The sequence below is a fragment of the Rutidosis leptorrhynchoides genome, chromosome 10 (assembly GCF_046630445.1).
Source record: "Rutidosis leptorrhynchoides isolate AG116_Rl617_1_P2 chromosome 10, CSIRO_AGI_Rlap_v1, whole genome shotgun sequence".
NCBI classification, from domain to species: Eukaryota; Viridiplantae; Streptophyta; class Magnoliopsida; order Asterales; family Asteraceae; genus Rutidosis; species Rutidosis leptorrhynchoides.
In genome coordinates, this window is record NC_092342.1 from 282,094,867 (window position 1) to 282,114,925 (window position 20,059).

At 32.1% G+C, this 20,059-nt stretch overlaps 2 protein-coding genes and 1 non-coding gene across 3 annotated transcripts; 1 reads left to right on the forward strand and 2 right to left on the reverse strand.

The window, feature by feature from the left end:
- Nucleotides 1-6,361: 6,361 nt before the first annotated feature.
- Nucleotides 6,362-8,530, forward strand: LOC139872352 (ubiquitin-like domain-containing CTD phosphatase). Its single transcript, XM_071860204.1, has 6 exons — nt 6,362-6,644; nt 7,102-7,246; nt 7,412-7,526; nt 7,619-7,682; nt 7,822-7,987; nt 8,082-8,530. The coding sequence occupies exons 1-6, from the start codon at nt 6,373-6,375 to the stop codon at nt 8,325-8,327; spliced, it is 1,008 nt and encodes a 335-aa protein (XP_071716305.1). The 5' UTR covers nt 6,362-6,372; the 3' UTR covers nt 8,328-8,530.
- Nucleotides 8,531-8,962: 432 nt separating this feature from the next.
- LOC139873809 (U2 spliceosomal RNA) lies at nt 8,963-9,163 on the reverse strand. Its single transcript, XR_011767528.1, has one exon. It is a non-coding gene; the product is annotated as a U2 spliceosomal RNA (small nuclear RNA).
- Nucleotides 9,164-9,942: 779 nt separating this feature from the next.
- LOC139872272 (uncharacterized protein At4g06598-like) lies at nt 9,943-14,515 on the reverse strand. Its single transcript, XM_071860110.1, has 5 exons — nt 14,259-14,515; nt 13,115-13,767; nt 12,795-12,870; nt 12,577-12,703; nt 9,943-10,849 (listed from the first exon to the last, which is right to left on the reverse strand). Exons 2-5 carry the CDS (start codon nt 13,747-13,749, stop codon nt 10,656-10,658), a joined length of 1,032 nt encoding a protein of 343 aa, XP_071716211.1. The 5' UTR covers nt 13,750-13,767; nt 14,259-14,515; the 3' UTR covers nt 9,943-10,655.
- Between the last annotated feature and the right edge of the window lie 5,544 nt (nt 14,516-20,059).

A 20,059-nucleotide genomic window follows, 5' to 3' on the forward strand; every position in this document is an offset into this window, starting at 1 on the left:
GGGTGTGCGTTTGATGTTAAAAAAATATTGAGTGGGAGGATGGGCACACGATCTCAACCTTGATTTATGTTATCAACGACCCAGATTTGTTGCATCTTAACGATACTGTTTTTTATTGTTGATTTTGAAATCAACGGCTAAGATGTTTTGGCTTCCTCGGTTCGGTTTGTTCACTTTTGAAATTTTAAACAAAACCGTGAAACCAAATTCAATTTCAAAACTGAAAAACCGAATTCGAATTTCGATTTCAAAAATCAAAAACTCAAAAAATCAGTATTTACCAAAGTAATCATAACAAATCATTTTAAAATTCAAATTTTGATTTAAAATTACCTTTTCGTCTATATTTACTATGAGTATAATATTTATATATTATTATTATTAGTTGAATTCGGTTTTGAATTTGATTTTCTGTTACAAACCGAAGCCTAAAAGTAAATTCGAACACAAACTCAAATTTGAAATTCGAAAACCAAATTCAAATTCGGTTTAATTTTTTTTTTGCTGTTATTCAGTTCAATCTTCGGGTTAATTTATCTAAAATCGAATTTTTACACATTCTAATTTAAATTAAAGTATAAGTATATATTAGTATATTAAGGTTGTAACGTCACTACACATTATTTTCAAAATAATAATAAAATAAATTAGTCAAATTTGCTAACTAGAGCAACCAAAAGGGGTCAAATGAAATCTTTTCAATAACAATGGGTGTAAAATGTAAATTTAAAAAACAAGTTAAGCTGATAAAAAGTAGCGTGTTATAATACATCAATTATTGAAGTAGAAGTCAAGAAATGGTGGCTAACAATTTTATATAATTCACAAAAGTCAAATATGTAACACTCTTTGTAGTATAAATATGCATCAATATGTACAAGATAAACACACCATTCTAATATACTTACATCAAGTATTATACTTCTTTCTCTCCATTATAATCTTTGTTCTTACACTTCATTATTAGTATTCTTAATCAAGAATCAAACCACTAAAGGTAGTTATAAGCCTACTGAATTATAACACGTTATCAGCACGAAGTGCTCCGTATAATCAAGGTTTATCTAAGTAAGCACGAGTCACTAATCAAGGCAAGTGTTCAAGTCCGGCAGTACGCTGCTTCGGACCGGTGTACCCTGGGAACAGAGGAAGAATCTGTTTAAGGGAATTGTGTCAAACACAAGCCCGGTTCAACCCTTCAATCGGTTAGATCGTTTTAACTTTCTCTTTTTGATTGATTATATGCTTGGATATTTCAATTTCGTATACATATTTACTTACAAACTTAAACAGATTCGTTATACGAAATTGATATTTTTATAATCAGATCACGAAACTATGATTAAAACGGACATGTTAAGACACCTCACGTGTACGAAGCAGATTTTGATCTAAACTAAGGATTTAATTTTATTTTGTCATAAGAAACATACACGAAACTGAATAATATCCGCTGCTATATATCTCGTACTGTTTTTGATTAGATTTAATTCAATCTTGATTCAGTTTAAGTTTACTTTGCTTAAACATGCTACTGTTTTGCAAGTATGCTTCATATGTTTACATATAAACTGCACCTTATATGTTTTGTTTTTCCGCTCTTTATGAATGTTTCTGCGATATGTATGTGATGTTAAAGGCTAATTTACATGCTAATTTTTAAATGTTGTTTACTGAAATTTATAAACCGCTGATATTTTGATTCGCTTTTATAAACAACTGTTCAATTATAAAGTTTGTGTTATATGATATGAATGTAACTGATTGCTTATCCGAAATTGATAAAGTGGGTTATTAATTCGGTCGGTGATAAACCGTTTTAATATGCCGTGATTGTTTATATGCGACTTTATTATGCTTTGCGGGTATGATCTGATCACTACTTTTGTGAGTATGTTTATACAATTGGTTCGATCTATTTTCGTTGCTATATAACATTGGAGCAGATTACGCATATGTGATTATTCTCCTTTTGTATATCGAGATGCTATTTAGACGACCTTCCATTCTTGCACATTATCGATGCCTTAATCATGTTTGATCAAATTGTTTTGTAGCCTTTGGAGATGTTTGAACTGTATAATATGTTATTAATAATTTTATGCATTATTAATTTTGAGTTCAACTTTGTTATTAACAATTAATATTAATATATGATATATGATATGCATCATTGTGTTATGAGATGAGTTCATTGAATAATTGATTTTTTTACATCGATTAAGTTGAATGATTATTAAAATGATGCTACTCTATTTTATAAAAGTTAAAAGATATGCTTTGATCGAGATTCCTTTTATAAATAACATTAGTATAGAATTAGTATGTTTGCCTTATATGGAGTAACAGATTGAGGTGAAACATATGTATTATTATATTATAATATAATTATAATATATCTTCTATGCTTGTATGGATAAAAACTTGTGGACTATTTGAAATAATATATCCATTTCGATTATATAGATCGAAATAAGTGAACTTTTGATTTTGTATATATCATGAGTGATTATATAGAGATATGGATTGGTATATTATTTTAAACTATTAATCTTGGAATGCGTTTTTATGATACGAGTTTAATACAACCATCATTGTATGAACTTTTGAATGTATATAATGTATACAAATTGAAAGCATTCATTACTTGTGTGCGGCAAACATATTCTGTGTACTGTTTAATTCAGATTTAGTAAATTGTTGTATCTCAATATTCTGAATGGAATCTCAGCCTCGATCATGAGATTTAATAATACAGTTACTATCGCGTTTGTTGCACCGTTTTCTAACGTGGTGTTTTCTCATGTTGAGATACCTGAGAAGTTCACCGGTGGGAACTTCAAGCGTTGGCATCAAAAGATGTTCTTTTGTCTGACTACGCTGAACCTAGTGAGGTACTTGACTGAACCTTGCGAGGTTCTTGGTTGAACCACTCCCCAAGTTAAATGAAAGGGAAGATGATACTCAAATTGTGAGCGCAATTAAAGTTTGGAATCATTTGAATTCTTTGTGCGAAACTATTTCTTGAATACATAAACATCTTATTTAGCTCTACAAATAAGTCCCAAAAGAAAAGAAAGCGAGAGTGAATCTGTTGAAAAATCTTGATTAAATAAACCCTGAGCTACCTTGAGACTTGAATGGTTTGAATTTTCTAAGATGCCTAGCTTGTTATGTATCACTCATAAATAAATAATTTTAGACCATAACGCATATGATGAAAAGCGCAGCACATATGATTAAAATGATATATTGTAAAAAGCGCATATGATGAAAAGCGCAGCGCATATGATTAAAAGCGCATATGATTAAAAGCGCATATGGTGAAAAGGATATATGATGAAAAGCACATATGGTGATTAATGAAAAAGCACATATGGTGATTAATGAAAAGCACATACGGTGATTAATGAAAAAGCACATATAGTGATTAATGAAAAAGCACATATGGTGATTAATGAAAAGCACATATGGTGATTAATGAAAAGCACATATGGTGATTAATGAAAAATACATTGAGAAAGAATCACCAATGTTTTTTTTGAAAGAATTCAAAATGATATATATGAGGACATGCAAATTTACATGCTGCGATATTATTTCACATTAGACAAAGTGCAACTCATAAATATTCTCCCCTACAACTTGATTTTGGCCGAGAGCCAAATATTTCCCACCATTAGAACATTTGATTGTGTAGTGTATGTTCTAGTTGCACAACCACAACGCACTAAAATGGGTCCTCAAAGGAGGATGGGGATATATATATTAAATATGAAACATCTTCAATTATAAGATATATTGAACCTATAACGGGTGATGTTTTTACAGCACGTTTTGCTGATTGTCACTTTAATGAAACATTCCCTATATTAGGGGGAGAAATGAAAAATAAAGAAAAAGATGCTTCATGATGTGAACATCAATTAAGGTATATAGAACTAGCACAAAAGAATGCGAAAAGAAAGTTAAAAAAATAATGCATATGCAAGAACTTGCAAATAAACTACCTGATGCATTTACAGATACAAAAAGAAGTGAATAAATCATATATACCAGCAGTAAATGCTTCAGTTAGAATTGAAATTCTAAAAGCCGAAAATGTCACTCATGAGTCTTTGCCACGCCTGAAACGTGGGAGACCAATTGGTTCCAAAGATAAAAAAAATCCTCGAAAAGAAAAATCAGCTGATAATGAGGTAAAAGAAAGTGTTCAAGAAGAACCACAAATTAATATTCCTTCTGCAGAGGATATTGATAAATGTAAATACATAAATTGCAATAAATTATGCAATAATATGGAATCGAAATGGAATGAAAAATGTTGATGAGAATTTTTCATACAATGACATCATGAATAAAGATGATGAGCTGGAACCAAAATCTGTCATTGAATGTCAAAATAGACATGACTATATACGAGCTGAATTAGAATTGCTCAATAAAAGAAAAGTTTTCGGATAAATCATTTTCACTTTAAAGATGTGAAACGTATGGGACACAAATGAATTTTTACCCGAAAAGGAAATGAGAACAATGAAGTTACAAGGTAAAGCTATACTTGTAACTCAAGATTTTTCTCAAAGACCAGGAATTGTTTATGAGGAAACTTATTCTCTTGTTATGGATGCAATTACTTTTAGATACTTAATCAGCCTCGCAGTTTCTAAAAATTTAGAAATGCATCTCATGGATGTTGTGACTGCTTATCTATATGGATCATTTGATAGTAATATATATATATATGTGTATATATATATATGAAGATACCTAAAGGGTTTAAGGTATCAGAAGCATCTAAAAACACAAGGAAATGTATTCCATTAAAGCACAAAGATTTTTATATGGGTTGATACAGTAGTATAACTGATTAAGTGATTACTTGATAAGAAAACGGGTATAAAAATAATCTTATTTGCACATGTGTTCTTATTAAGAAAACAATGTCCGGATATGTGATTGTAAACTGTTTATGTCGATGATCTTAACATCATAGGTACAAATAAAGAGATCCATGAAACCATTCAACTTCTAAAGAAAGAATTTGAAATGAAAGGTCTCGGAAAAACCAAGTATTGCCTTGGTTTGCAGATTGAGCATATGCCTAATGGTTTACTTGTACATCAAACAAACTATATCGAAAAGATTTTAAAACATTTTTAAAGACAAAACCATTGGTTGATATATCACTCAATATTGACACTGATCTATTTTATCCCCGTGAAGATCATGAAGATCTTTACAGATCAAAAGTTCCATATCTTAGTGCAATTGGGGTTATTATGTATTTTATAAATTGTACAAGGCTTGACATTTCTTTGCAGTTAATTTGTTGACAAGGTTCAATTCAACCCCTACAAAAAGACATTGAAATGGGATCAAACCGATATTTTGATACCCTTGAGGAACTGCTAATTTAAAATTATTTTATTCTAACGCTTCGAAACAAGATTTGGTTGATTATGTATATGCAGGTCATTCAACAAATCCTCATAAAGATAAATCTCAAACTTGATATGTATTCCTAAATGGAGGTATCACAAAATCATGGCGTTCTTAAAACAAACACTTGTTGCAACATCATCAAATCATGACGAAGTGATTGCATTATATGAAACTACTCGAAAATGTTTTTGGACTAGAACGCGATAAAAGTCCAACAACTATCTATGAAGATAATGCAGCTTGCATAGCACAGATGAAAGAAGGGTATATCAAAAGTGACCGAACAAAACACATACCCCCTAGATTCTTCTCATACACTCAAGGTCTCATTAAGGACAACCAGATTGAAATGAGATATGTACAATCCAACAAAAACTCTGCCGATCTTTTCACCAAAGCACTCTCAACTGCTATTTTCAGAACACACGTTCACAATATTGGCATGAGGCTTGTTCAAAAGATGTAACAACTCAGCGATGTCTACTTGAGGGGGAGTCAACTCTATGCTGCACTCTTTTTCCCTTAGCTAAAGTTTTTTCCCACTGGGTTTTCTTTAGCAAGGTTTTTAACGAGGCAGTACTAGTTGCTCTCTAATAAAATTGTCATCCAAGGGGGAGTGTTATAATACATCAATTATTGAAGTAGAAGTCAAGAAATGGTGGCTAACAATTTTATATAATTCACAAAAGTCAAATATGTAACACTCTTTGTAGTATAAATATGCATCAATATGTACAAGATAAACACACCATTCTAATATACTTACATCAAGTATTATACTTCTTTCTCTCCATTATAATCTTTGTTCTTACACTTCATTATTAGTATTCTTAATCAAGAATCAAACCACTAAAGGTAGTTATAAGCCTACTGAATTATAACATAGCGTTAATAATTCCCTCCAGTTGCTTAAAAAAAGAATCAGATATGGCCGCCGGTGCATCATCGTCGTCGTTAACATCTCCGTTAACGGAAGAAGAGATAACGTTAACGGTAAAATGGAGCGGCAAAGAATACACCGTCAGATTATGCGGTGATGATTCCGTTGGTGAACTTAAACGACGTATATGTCAACTGACTACCGTACTTCCTAAACGCCAGAAACTTCTTTACCCTAAAATTGGATCCAAACTTGCTGATGATTCAACTCTGATTTCTACTTTACCACTCAAATCGTCTCTCAAAATGACTATGATCGGGTATAATTATAACTTTTAATTAGTTAATCTGTTTAATTATTAATTTATTATTATTAGGTTATTCATTTGTTTAATTGAAGTATGAAAACCTAATTTGCTCATACCAGAATGTAAGTAATGAATCTTATTAGTACTGGATGTATTTGTATGTACCGTTATTGATCAGAGTGGAAATTGCAAATATATATAAAACCTCCATAGTTGAAAGCTTAATTTACATCTGAGAAGGTTAAGAACATTGATGATAGTTTTGCACAAAGTTCATGGATTAATTTACATCACTTAATTTTGTATAAAATGTATCAAAGAGCTGAGGCATGTAATTGCAAATTTTTGCTTGTTTTTCTACAGACTGATAAATGTTTTTATTGAAACTTTTGTAATCATATTATTATGTTAGTATGTTCTGATCTTGTTGTTTGACTGAGGAATATATTTATATACTCGACTGATGCAGTACTGTTGAAGATGATATTATTGTGGATGAAATTGATGCTCCAGATATTGTTGATGATTTTGAAATTGGGCAAGAGGAAGCTGTAGACATTAAAGATAAGGATGTCAACAAGCAAAAATTAAGGAGACGGGTTGATCAATACAAGGCATGCCTTTCTAATCTCCATTATTGTTTAATTATCTCCATCATTTTACAACACTAATTGAGTTGACATTCTTGTACATATGCTTATATTATTATATAGAAGTAAAAATTGGGCAGTTTCCATGATGTTTGATTATGAAATATGTTAATGGATGCTTGATTGTAGATTGAACTGAAAAATCCATGCCGGAAAGGGAAAAAACTTCTTGTATTGGATATCGACTATACGCTCTTCGACCATCGGTCAACAGCTGAAAACCCTCTTCAACTCATGCGCCCTTGTAAGAAACATACATATATAATAATTTCATTCTAATAATAAGTAATTAAATTAAATAAACAACAGCACCTGTTAACATTCTATCCCATGCAGATCTTCACCAATTCTTGACAGCTGCTTATGCAGAGTATGACATCATCATATGGTCTGCAACAAGGTTAGGCTTTGTTTTTTTTTTCCTCTTCTTTTTACATGTAGCCATCAAATTCTCTATATGTACAAGAAGTATAGATTCGTCTTATGAAAAGTATATTGCTAATGTTAATTAATACTTTATATATTATTATTTTATGCAGCATGAAATGGGTTGAACTGAAGATGGAACAGCTTGGGGTATTAAGTAATCCTAATTATAAGATTACCGCTCTTTTAGACCATTTGGCAATGATTACAGTTCAATCTGATAGTAGGGGAATCTTTGACTGCAAACCGCTTGGTTTAATTTGGGCTCGATTTCCTGAGGTTTAATAATTGAATATTACTTTTATGTTTATGTTTTTCTGCAAAATGGTGTTTTGGTAAATGATTTGTGTATGTTTTGATGATGTGGCTGCAGTTCTACAGTTCAAAAAATACCATAATGTTTGATGATCTAAGGAGAAACTTTGTAATGAATCCACAAAACGGGTTGACTATAAGACCGTTTAGAAAGGCACATGCAAACCGAGACAGTGATAGGGAACTAGTGAAGCTCACTCAGTATCTGCTTGCCATTGCTGAGCTGGATGACATCAGCATTCTTGATCACAATAAATGGGAGTCGTATGATGAGTCGAACTTTAAGCGAAGGCGTCAAACATGAGGATGTATTGTCTTTGATTTTTTAATGTATTTTCTTTTGCTGTGGATGCTTTTGCCTAAATTTGTAGCTTTCAAGCTCATTTAGTGGAACCTAAGTTATGATGCAGGTATTTTTCAAATTTTTTTTTATTTTGCAAAACTTTCAAATTTAAATATTATACATATGAATCATATATATGCAGATTTCATTCGTATCCCGATGTAGATGCTCGTTTACTGTTATTTACAATGTTATGGGAATCGAATGATATCTAAATAGTCTAATGCCCTCATAACGTTCAAGTGCTGGACCAAAGAATACCTACCTTTTTGTGCACATACGTAAAACTGTAGTTTTTGCATATATACAAATTCATTAAAACCTTGTGTTTATACCTTATACTTCTAATACCTGTAGACGTTACAAAATTAGTTGCTTCAAAACCCCAGAGAGATTAAGTACAACATCCGTCTTCAAGAGTACAAACAATAATGTTTTAAATATTAGAACAGTTGATTTTGTGAATCGAGCCAGTAGTGAAAACCAAGATGATCAATATACTAAAATATAACAGGTTAAACTTTTGACGCTAGTAGTGAAAACCAAGATGATCAATATACTAAAATATAACAGGTTAAACTTTTGACTAGAAATTGGAGGGGTGCGCCAAGCCTAGACAGTAGTGCGCCAAAGCGACACATGAAGAGCCCCATTAGCAAGCTAATGTTATGAGCCTTCTCCCATAAAAAATAAAAAATAAAATTAATATCGAGTGAGCCAATGGCTCACATATCAGATATTAAACTGATAAGAACAGATACTACACTTGATCTTAGCCAAAAGGCCGAGAAAGGTATGCTTCTTCAAGTTGTTGGGCTCTATATTTATAGTGACCATCTTCTTTGATATTTACTTCTCCCAACCGATGTGGGATGCAAGCACTAAGCTCAGACACAACGGATGTACAAACAAAAAAGAAGCTAAATACATGTAAAGGATAAACGATTACCCAAAACAAATGTGGGTAATTAAATTTAATTATCAATAATCAATAACGAGAAAGAAAGAACTAAATTAAATTAAAAAATTAATTAAATTGAACAATTCGCAAATGAACTCTAAAAAGCTCTCAAACCTGGAGCTGCTGATGGCGCAATAAGACCCCTCAATGGCTCAATGTTGTTTTTATAGTTTCAGAGCCGGTTCATTTATTTTAGCAAAATAAACTGTAGGGTTAGGTTATTATTTGTCAAATTATTCAAAATAGATTACATAACAAAATACGGAGTATATGTTTTAAAATGATTCAAAATACCACTACTAGTTCGAACTTTTTTTGTTGAATCAGAATGAGTTTTAACAAGTTCTCAATATAATCCACTTATAACCAACCGTTTAATTTACTGTTTCAACCACAAGACATTCAACGCTAAAATCATTCAATGAATAATGAAGAGATAATCACACACACTCAAATTTGACATTTCTTCGTTATTTGAAGTGAACCTTTTGTATTTCTAGTAATTCTAACCATTTATCTAATCAAAAATGATCCTATAACCCCTACTTCAGGTGATCATAACAAAACTTGTTAATTCAAACGTTAATTAGTAAGTAACTTGTTAACACAGCCATAGAAAATGAAAGTCTACAATAATAGTCTGTAACATTAACATATTATTACACAAGTTATTGCAAGGAAAGCACCAAATAAACAATAAACAGGACATGAAAATGAAACCACCACCATAATTACCACCACCACCACCTCCGGCAAGTCCCAACCAGAATCACATCACACAAACTCCAGTTAAACGACCACCAGGCGCAATTCGCTAAATTAGCAATTATAAAACTACCCCACATACACAACAACCACACATACTCGATACACCTCACAAAATACAAGAAGAAAAAGGCATCAACTTGAGCAGAAGGGCTTAGCCTCATCTTACACAAATGAAACCCACATATAAGTCATCTTAGGGTTAATCACATAAAATGGTAAGCAGCTTCTAGCCAGCTTCTATTTTGGGTTAAACCAGCATTGTTTTCACCCATAAGATAAAACCTCAAACATTTTCAAAAAAAATGATTTAGGGTAACTTTTGACAGGTATTAGCGCAACGTAAATAAGGCTAATATGGTCCAACAAACGAACACATCAGCCTCTACAGATTACCCTAAATCGTGATTTTGTAAGTTTGAGGACTTTTATGGGTGAAAGCACATATGGTTGGTTATTCAAAAACAGAAACTGGACCAAAGTTACTACACTTTACTCTGATAACCCTTTTATCTTTTGCAATTCATATGACAAAACGTCGATCAGAAGACATTGTGGAGTTTTCAGATGCGAAGCGGGCCTGAAACAACATCACGCGCAGCACGAGATTCGTTGTTTAAAGAAAGGTTTGCAAACTGAGATTCCATGCTGTTGTTTCGCCGAAGGCCAACAAGTGGTTTTTCTGTTGGCGGTTGTAGCTGTTTTTTATATAAGGCTCTCAGTCTACTGATTTCCCTCTCTAAAACTTCATGTTCCACTGTAAAAACATTTGTGTCAGTTTTTCATAAACAATTATCATCTTCTAATGCAGAAGGGAGATTAAATGACACAAATAACATAAAAGCTACACACATGCAGTCAAATATAAAGAGAAAAGATGAAGTACTAAACGGCCAAGACATGTCATGTAAACATGATATAACTAATTAAACGGAACAGCACAAAATGTGCTGATTAAAATAATAAACTCAAATGCTACCCAACTCAACACTGGAGACACGTGATATACCTAAGATGTTTTGACCTTTTTAGAGATTAAATGTAACCTGAACCGATATCTCAGTAAATGGGATTGAAACTTCCATCTCTAGTTAAGACATATATATATATGATAAGAACTATACCTGGCAAACGGGTCAGGTCGGGTCGGTTTGGATAATGAGTCAAAACGGTTTTGGGTTGAAATGGGCCATGTGTCATACGGGTAAAAATTCTAAACGGGTTCAAACTGGTGAGGTTGGGTCGGTTTGGGTAACAGGTCGAAATAGGTAATGGGTCAAATGGGTCCAAACAGGTCATACTTTTACATTTATTATATCGTTTTAGTTATAATTATTTATTATTAATATTTAGTATATATGTAAGAAAATATAAATATTAATATACATAATAATTGATATAAACATTAATGCTTTCATAAATGATTGACAGATGAATCTTGTTATGCTCGACCCATTCACAAGACCCATTAGACCTGTCTCTATTTATTGAACTTTAGGACTTGATACCCATTTGAACCGTTCTTTTAAATTTTGTATAAGACCCAATAGGTTGAAGAAAACTCATTTGACCTTTTTAAAGTTTAGGTTAAGATTAGCAGGCTAATTTTTTTCAAGACCCAATTGACCCGAAAGCTTGACTCTTTTGACCCAAATTTGGGAGTATGGGTCTCAATTGCCATGTATAATAAGAACACTGCACACGTACAATATATAGTACCAGTTTGAATTAAAGGCAAGAAAACCAGAAGAAAAAACTTTATACTCACGCTACATCCACTTCCATAAGTAAATGGACAGTTTGGGCAAGTGAGGTAATGGGTCACCTAAAGATGACTCATTTTTTAATACGGGTCAAAAAGGTTTGGGTCGTATTGACAAGTCAGAACTTATGTTTGCTTCTCAAAAAATATATAACTAAATATGCTTTATATAACTATTAACTATACTTTTAAAATAGTAACCGTCTTTTACGTGACTTATGAGGTCGTTAACAATTGAATACACTTTCTGTGACTCTTGGCCACTTTGACATGGTTTATCTTTAGTTACGTTTTACAAATAGACAAATATACCTATTTTTAAGATAAAATGTAACCCGAATTAATACAATTTTTGGTATATTAGTCAAATTTGCCACCTTTACTATTCAGATTACTGCAATTACATCCCCATCATACATATTTTCAATAGAAAAAGCAATTCACACTTCTCTCTTTTTATTGGACTGAAACCTTATCATCCTGTCTTTTCAGACTTCAGTGCTAAAATAAAGTTTTGGTGTTAAAATAGACCACATCTACGCATGCAAAAAGTGAAAAAGGTTTAATTTCGTTCCCTTCTAAAACCTAATTCCTCTGACCACATTAATCATATTTTTAAACTTATTTGAACATCTAACAATCAGTTTTTGTGAAAGAGGATATTTAACCCAAAAAGAAAATTGCATAACGATCAACTGTTTATTTAAAAACTAGAAACTTACAGTACTTAATAAGCTGTTCCTGAGCCAAATTCTCTAACCGTTGTTTCAGCGCTTTGTTCTCCATGGTCAAAATAAGACTTCGCTGGTTCAAAAACTTTAGCTCACCTGAAACCTCACTACCTTCAGTCTACAATCACACATTTTAAGTCAAATTCCCAGTTTTCACAATATATTATATGTTATGAACCTATCGATAAGTTTAACAATTTCGACTCTACCTGTAAAGCTTGTACATTTCTTTCCAACTCAGCTATGTACTGAAGCTTTCGAACTCGTGAGCGCTGAGCAAATTGCCTGCATGACATCACCATTAGATTTTCTGATAACTACTATAAAATGTTAATAATTCAGATACTAAAGAACGATTATAACTGTTAACGGTACACAGAGTACATATTAAAATACCTTTGTAACAGATCAATTTGTATTCTCAAAAGATCCAAGAGTTTTATCAAGTAGTATTATGGTACTTTATATTATTTGATTAACATCTTACTAAAACTGATCGTATATCTTAACATAAAAATCATTCGCTTACTGCTTGGAACGTTTTGTGTCTGATTCTGATGCAGAAGCTTGCGTATTAGAAAAATCGCTCCTTTCAGATTCTTTCTTAGAAGATTCAACTGATTCTTGTTTTTGACTAACGGTTGAAATAACTCTGTTAACCTCTTGTGAAGCACCTAACGACGTCGAACGCGATAATCCATTTTGTGGAGGATCCCAAACTCGATCATGATTCTTAAACGTGTTTTGTGAATCTTTAAAACGATCGAATTCTTGTGGGCCCCATGTAGACGAAGCAGAATTCAAATTTTTCAATCTATACTCAGTTTGTGCAGCATGTTCAATGTTAGCATTAGCTGCTTCGATATAAGTAAACGAGTCACTCGATGATCGTCTATGGCCTTTTTTAACAGGCGTATCTGGTTCATCGAGTAGGTCATTCAACCACGATGGCTGTTCTTCTATCGCAAGACTTTCGGAAGACGTACGTTGATGAAGTGAGTTTCCGTTTTTATACTTCGGTATTGTCCCGTTTGATCTACTCGAAGCGTAATCGGCGTAAAATGGAGCGATACTTGGAAACGGACTTTTAGGAGGAAGTGAATAGTGCTTCCCACTGTACATGTTTCTCATTGTAGAGGATGACTGTCCTTTGGAATTTTCCATTACCGAAATCACAAATTCCTACCAAATACATAAACCAGAAGTATATTTAGCAACACGTACATATCGCATTAAATTAAATTATGTTAAAATTCATAAAACTGACATATTCAAGTGATTAGAGTCAAAATCTACCATCCATTTTTTTTCTTAATTTGCATCTAAATTCATTATTCAAGCACCGGATTCATTAAGCAAATTCGAAGACAATAGCATCGGATTCATAATAATTAGGTAATTACCTTTATCATAGAAGTTAGAATAAAAATTTTTATGATGACTCCTATACAGATTTAAGTTTTAAAAATAAATATAACTAATAAATCAAATTAATTTCCTTTTCATTGTACTATAATTATTCCTGCTGAGTTACAGTTAAGTCTTAAAATTTGCAATAAAAATACTTACTGTACTATTAATCAAGTCACCCCTACCTACAACAGTACTGCATTATTCTCAAATATGAATAATTAAAAGCTCAAATTAAACAAAAATAAATAAATTCATATGACCTTTTGATGAAGAAGCTGGAATGCAATGTGATTTTGGGAGATGGTAAACCAAATTTGATCGAAGATCAGCTAATTCTTCTTGATTTCATACCTAATTTGTGTATATTAGGGTTTGGTTTCTCTTCGAAGCTCTCTCTCACACATACAAACACTTCTCTCTCTAGAAGGTATTTGGGGATTAGGTGGTTTGGTTGAGCTAGTTGATGAATGAATGAATGAATAATAAGGGTCGGGTCGCCTTTGACAGCCCAAATTCGTATGTCTTCTTTGTTTTCCTGCTTTCCTTTTTTAATTTTATTTATTGTAGTATTATTCTTTGACTTTTGTCGTTTACTGTTTTCAGTGTTGTTCCTTCGCTGGAATTATGTATACCGGTTTTTATTTCTAGTAAGAGTGAATGAAGACGTGACTTCTTTCACGACTAGCCAACCATTTAGCGACACATCATCACTTTTATTCCACTTTCTTCCCAGGACTAACCACTCCCAACAATGACATATCTTCTCAAATAAATTGAACCCACTTAAATTATTTGATTAAAGATGTTACAAGCTTTAATGTTAATGGTACAAGTAATATATGCATGTATATCCATCCATCCGTCCAGCAATATGATTGAAATGGACGAGCAGGAGAACGAGGGAGCTGGGCGACACCCTGGACTAAAGGATGGACTAAGGGGTGCCAACGGTGTCCTCGTGGACTAAAGCTTGGACGGGCTCCTGGACGTACCATTGGGAGCACTCTAAAAAAAACTTTTTTTTACTACGGAGTAAATAACAAGAAATTTTTATTTTTGTACTTACGAATTATTGTAACATCTTGTGTTATTGGTGATCAATCCCTAATTAATGAGTTACTTAATTACGGATTGAGTGTAATAAGATTAAGATGAAGAATGAGATGTTTGATGATTATTTTGCGCCCTGATGATCGTCTTTCACTTTATCTATCAAGTGATCAACCACCCCGACCCGGTCTTGATTGTCAATTAGCATAATTCACCTTAGCACAATATAGAAATTCCTTGGGCGAAGTCACAAGTGAAAATCACAAAGGCTTGGGCAAATGACAGAGAATCAACAACCCATAAATGAGAGGTCAAGCTCCCTATTTATAGTATTCGAAATATCCGCGATCTGCGGACTATTTAACTATCCGCAGAAACTTAGCGGATTAAACCGCAGTCTTTTATTAAAGCGGAAATATAACCGCTATACTTATTTTCAGCGGATATTCCACACCTTTTTATTATAGTTCACGTAACTTCTGCTTTTGGCCTTTAGCCAATAAAATATACATATACAATGCTATGTATATGATCAAGTCCCCCCAGTTTATTATGATACATTTCGCGAAGCAGATGTATCATGATAAACTCTATAAATAAAACCGTGCTACCTTAAAATATATTCGCAATTGGTTTTTAAATAATTTTTTACCACCAAATTATTACCGTTGATTTTATTAATCTCAACACATAACAACAACGGTAACTTTACAAAACTGTCAAATCAGGAACGCTGTAACGGCCAGAAAATTACCGTTTACACGTTGCGGTAATTTTAGCCGTTTAAGAGTAATCATTACCCCTTTGACTTCCTCGCCCTAATTTCAATTATAAATAGCTGGATGATTCGCATAAAAAACTTTACGCTTTCTTCCTCAATTGCTTACTCGATCAAACTTTCTTATCAAAATTCACACGCATTCATTGCAATTAAACGATTCAACCCATAAAACTTTTCAATTCATCTTCCGATCTAGGTATATTATTACGAATGGCATCTTCTTCATCAACTAATACCCCCAGCTCCTTCGTTTCATATATGACGGAGGCGAAAATCCAAACCCTACAACAGTATTATCCACTGCTTGCACAGTTTTCACCCACCGCACCATCAGCGGAAGATAGGGCTAATGCCCCACCCAAGGGCATGATTACCATTTACGAGGCCGCCATATCACATGGCAATTTACGGCTTCCGCTTACTCCCTTTTTTCGCAGCGTATGCGAATACTACAACGTTGCAGTTGCACAACTGCACCCAAACGCGATTAATAAAATTGTGCTATTCGAGATGTACTGCAAAGCACTTAATGTGCAACCACTACTCAACACCTTTCGCTCTTTTAATAGTCTTACACCGTACGATAAGGGGTGGTATTCCTTCCGCGGTCGTCATGGCGTGATGACTTCTCCCAAGGATTTCATCGGGAACTGGCGCAACTCCTTCTTTTTTATTAATAATACTGCCCACGTTGATAGCAACATATCCAAAACTTGGTGCACCGAAATGGACGCAACGGTGAATGACAAGGTCACCCCGGATGACCTTGAGCAAGATTTACTGAAAACAATCAAGAATGCAGGCTTGATTATGCGGGCATACTCCAATGTGCTGTGACGACCCGGAAATTTCCGATCAAATTTAAACTTTAATCTTAATATTATCTCGACATGATAAGCAAAGTCTATTAAATTGAATCTCAAAATTTTTGAAACTATTTTCGTACATTCATTTGACTTCGACCAGTTCCCGGCGATTCACGAACAGTTAATTGTAAATAGATATGTGTGTATATATATGTATATAATAATTGAAAATATAATTTGAAATATTATATGTTGTTGTTATTAAATGAATCATGTAAAATAAAATAAAAATAGGATCTTATAATAATTATTATTTAAAACATATCTATATATAAATAAAGTATATTAAATAAATCTATATAGTTTCGAATTCATTTGTAAATAGTAATAGCACTCAATTGTCATTTGATGGATATTAAACAAGTAAAATATGAACTTATATGATTTTAAAATAAACAGTGATCCGAAAATGAGTAATATAAATTTTAGACTTATTAAAAATGTATTTAGGAACTATTTGTTGAATTTTAAAACTTTTTAGATTTTACTTAGGGTTGGGAGTGAATAATTAATGTAATGTTTATTTAATAGTTAGTGACTGAATTCTATACCATAATGACCAAAATAAATAAAGACATTTAATTTAAAAATATAAAATTTTTCTGAGTACTTTTACCCGCTACTGATTAACAACGGATCACGAAATAATAGGACACAAGTGGGGCGGCTAAACTGATTGAATCATTCACATGAATTACTATTAATGATTGACAAAAGTAATTAGATCACTGTTGCTTATTTTGTCTAAATTCTTCCATGATATATCTATATAACTTTTACATATATAGAAATCGATATAGATACATAAGCAGAGATAGATAAAAACCCCATCTCTATACTACCTCTTCTTCTTCAATCACCAAAACTCACCATCGACACACAACACCACCTTAACCCACTAAAGAACGACATGAAACCTTCCACCATTTTTGCTGCAACTGCTGCTATACTTGTGTTCTACTTCTGTTTAACTCATAAACCTCCAACACCTACCACTACAACCATCATCACCATTACAAAACCGACACCATGGTACCATGCTACGCTGCTGTTTTTCCTTGTTTTGCTATTTAGATAATCGAGAACCACCACCACCACGTAAACACCACCATCATCAAACACTTACTGCATCTGTTTTCTGTTTTAAACGATTCAAACAACCACCAAAGACCAACCTGCAACAGCAGCTATGTTCATGTGTTCAACTCTATGCTGCTACTGTACGGCTGCTGTTTATATTATTTTTATTTGATCAACGAGACTCAAACAAATCAGGGTTGATGCTACAGCAGTTTAGTTGCTGTTGTCCGCCACCAAAACAGTCTCAACACCACCCTTTAACTACCACCTCACAACCGTCAGTCCCTCTCCTTCTTCTTTCTTATTTTCTTTTTCGTAAACTCAAGACTAAACCCACCATTGTTCGACATCACCTTCATAAACTCTTGCCTTGTTTTTCTGTTTCTACTTCAATCACAATCACAATGAAACCACCATTAGAACCACCACTACTCATCACTTAATCACCACCTTCAACCTCCTTCTATTTATTTTATTTTTCTTTTCTTTCAGTCTACACCCAACGAAAACAGGAAACTGCTCGATATTGCTTTTGTTCGCCACCTATTAAGTCACTCCAACCACCACCATAACTAAACCGCTGCTACAGCTCGCTTGTTACTGTTTCTGTTTTGTCGTGCAAACCGAAACCCAGGCCACCTGCTACTACTTGGTTGATCGCTATCAATGTTTTCTTTCTATTATAATTTAATCACCGAAGCCCAATACTCTATTATTGCTACTGCAGTTGCTACTGGTCTTGTTTTCTAGTCCGATCAAAGTCTTTTCGCTACTACAGCAGTTTCTATTTCATTATTTTTTTTACGGTAAACGAATGTTAGTGATGAGAGGACGAAGGGGGATGATTAGAACAACGATGTTATGATGAATAATAATCAATGATACATAAAATAACAAAGATCACGATGATGATTAATGATATGTAATGATGACGGTTAAAAAAATGATGAAAGTGATAGCTGCTACTTTGATTTTGATCGAAACCAAGAATCTTGTGCTTGTATCATGGGCTTTTAATTGTTAAAAGGACTAACCTAGTAGTTGAGCTAAGTGTTGGGCCGTGTAAGTGATTTCAATAGTGGGTCGAGATCCAATTGCTAAATGGGCTGAAGTCTTGGATATGTTCTCTATTAGTCCAAATAGATGTTAATATGATAGATAAACGGGTTATATATTATTTAATCCGGGTTTATACCAGAAAAGCATGATAGCTCTGATGGTTAGGGGTGTTGTTGGGAAGCGAGAGGTCGTGGGTTCGAATCTGGGCTGAGGCAGTTTATGGTCTTTTTGAAGCCTTTTCTCTTAAGGTAGTAATAATAATAATAATAATAATAATAATAATAATAATAATAATAATAATAATAATAATAATAATAATAATATTAATAATAATAATAATAATAATAATAATAATAATAATATTATTATTATTATTATTATTATTATTATTATTATTATTATTATTATTATTATTATTATTATTATTATTATTATTATTATTATTATTTATTATAATCATTAATGTTATTCCAAAAATTATCATTATAGTTAAAATTATAAAGATTATTATTTTTATTGAAAGTAATATTTTTATTATCATTTTCCTTAAAAATTAACATTTTTATTAGGATTATCATTAGGATTATTATTATTACCAACATTATTTTTATTATTATTATCATACGTATTAGTATTATTATTAGTAGTATTATTATCATTATAGTTATTAATATAAATATTAGTATTATTATTATTAGTAAAACCATTATCTTTATAGTTATTATTACTAGTATTCATTATTATTAAAAGTATCATTTTTATAAAAAAATACCATTTTTATTATTATAACTATTATTATTATTATTATTATTATTATTATTATTATTATTATTATTATTATTATTATTATTATTATTATTATTATTATTATTATTATTATTATTATTATTATTATTATAGGATGAAACAACTTTTATTTATTATTATCAATATTATTTTATCGAATGACTATTAGTTATATAAACCATATTTACTACATATAATATAACTATATTAATATTTTTATAATAAATACTAATTATTTAACTAAAGTAAATAAAGTAAATATATCTAACTAAATTATTAATAAAACCTATAAATTATTAAAAATAATAATTATGTCACCAAGAATAATATATAAACTTGTTCGATTACAATTACATGTGTTAATATACATAATTGAATATAGGTTCGTGAATTCGAGGCCAACCCTACACTTGTTCAATGACGTCATATGTATTTTTAC

Coding starts and splice junctions, on each gene's coding strand:
- LOC139872272 (XM_071860110.1), bottom strand. CDS start 13,749: ATGGAAAATTCCAAAGGACAGTCATCCTCTACAATGAGAAACATGTAC. Junction 12,871..13,114: donor GACACAAAACGTTCCAAGCA/GTAAGCGAATGA, acceptor GATGTCATGCAG/GCAATTTGCTCAGCGCTCAC. Junction 12,704..12,794: donor GAAATGTACAAGCTTTACAG/GTAGAGTCGAAA, acceptor GTGTGATTGTAG/ACTGAAGGTAGTGAGGTTTC.
- LOC139872352 (XM_071860204.1), top strand. CDS start 6,373: ATGGCCGCCGGTGCATCATCGTCGTCGTTAACATCTCCGTTAACGGAA. Junction 6,645..7,101: donor CTCAAAATGACTATGATCGG/GTATAATTATAA, acceptor CGACTGATGCAG/TACTGTTGAAGATGATATTA. Junction 7,683..7,821: donor ATCATATGGTCTGCAACAAG/GTTAGGCTTTGT, acceptor TATTTTATGCAG/CATGAAATGGGTTGAACTGA.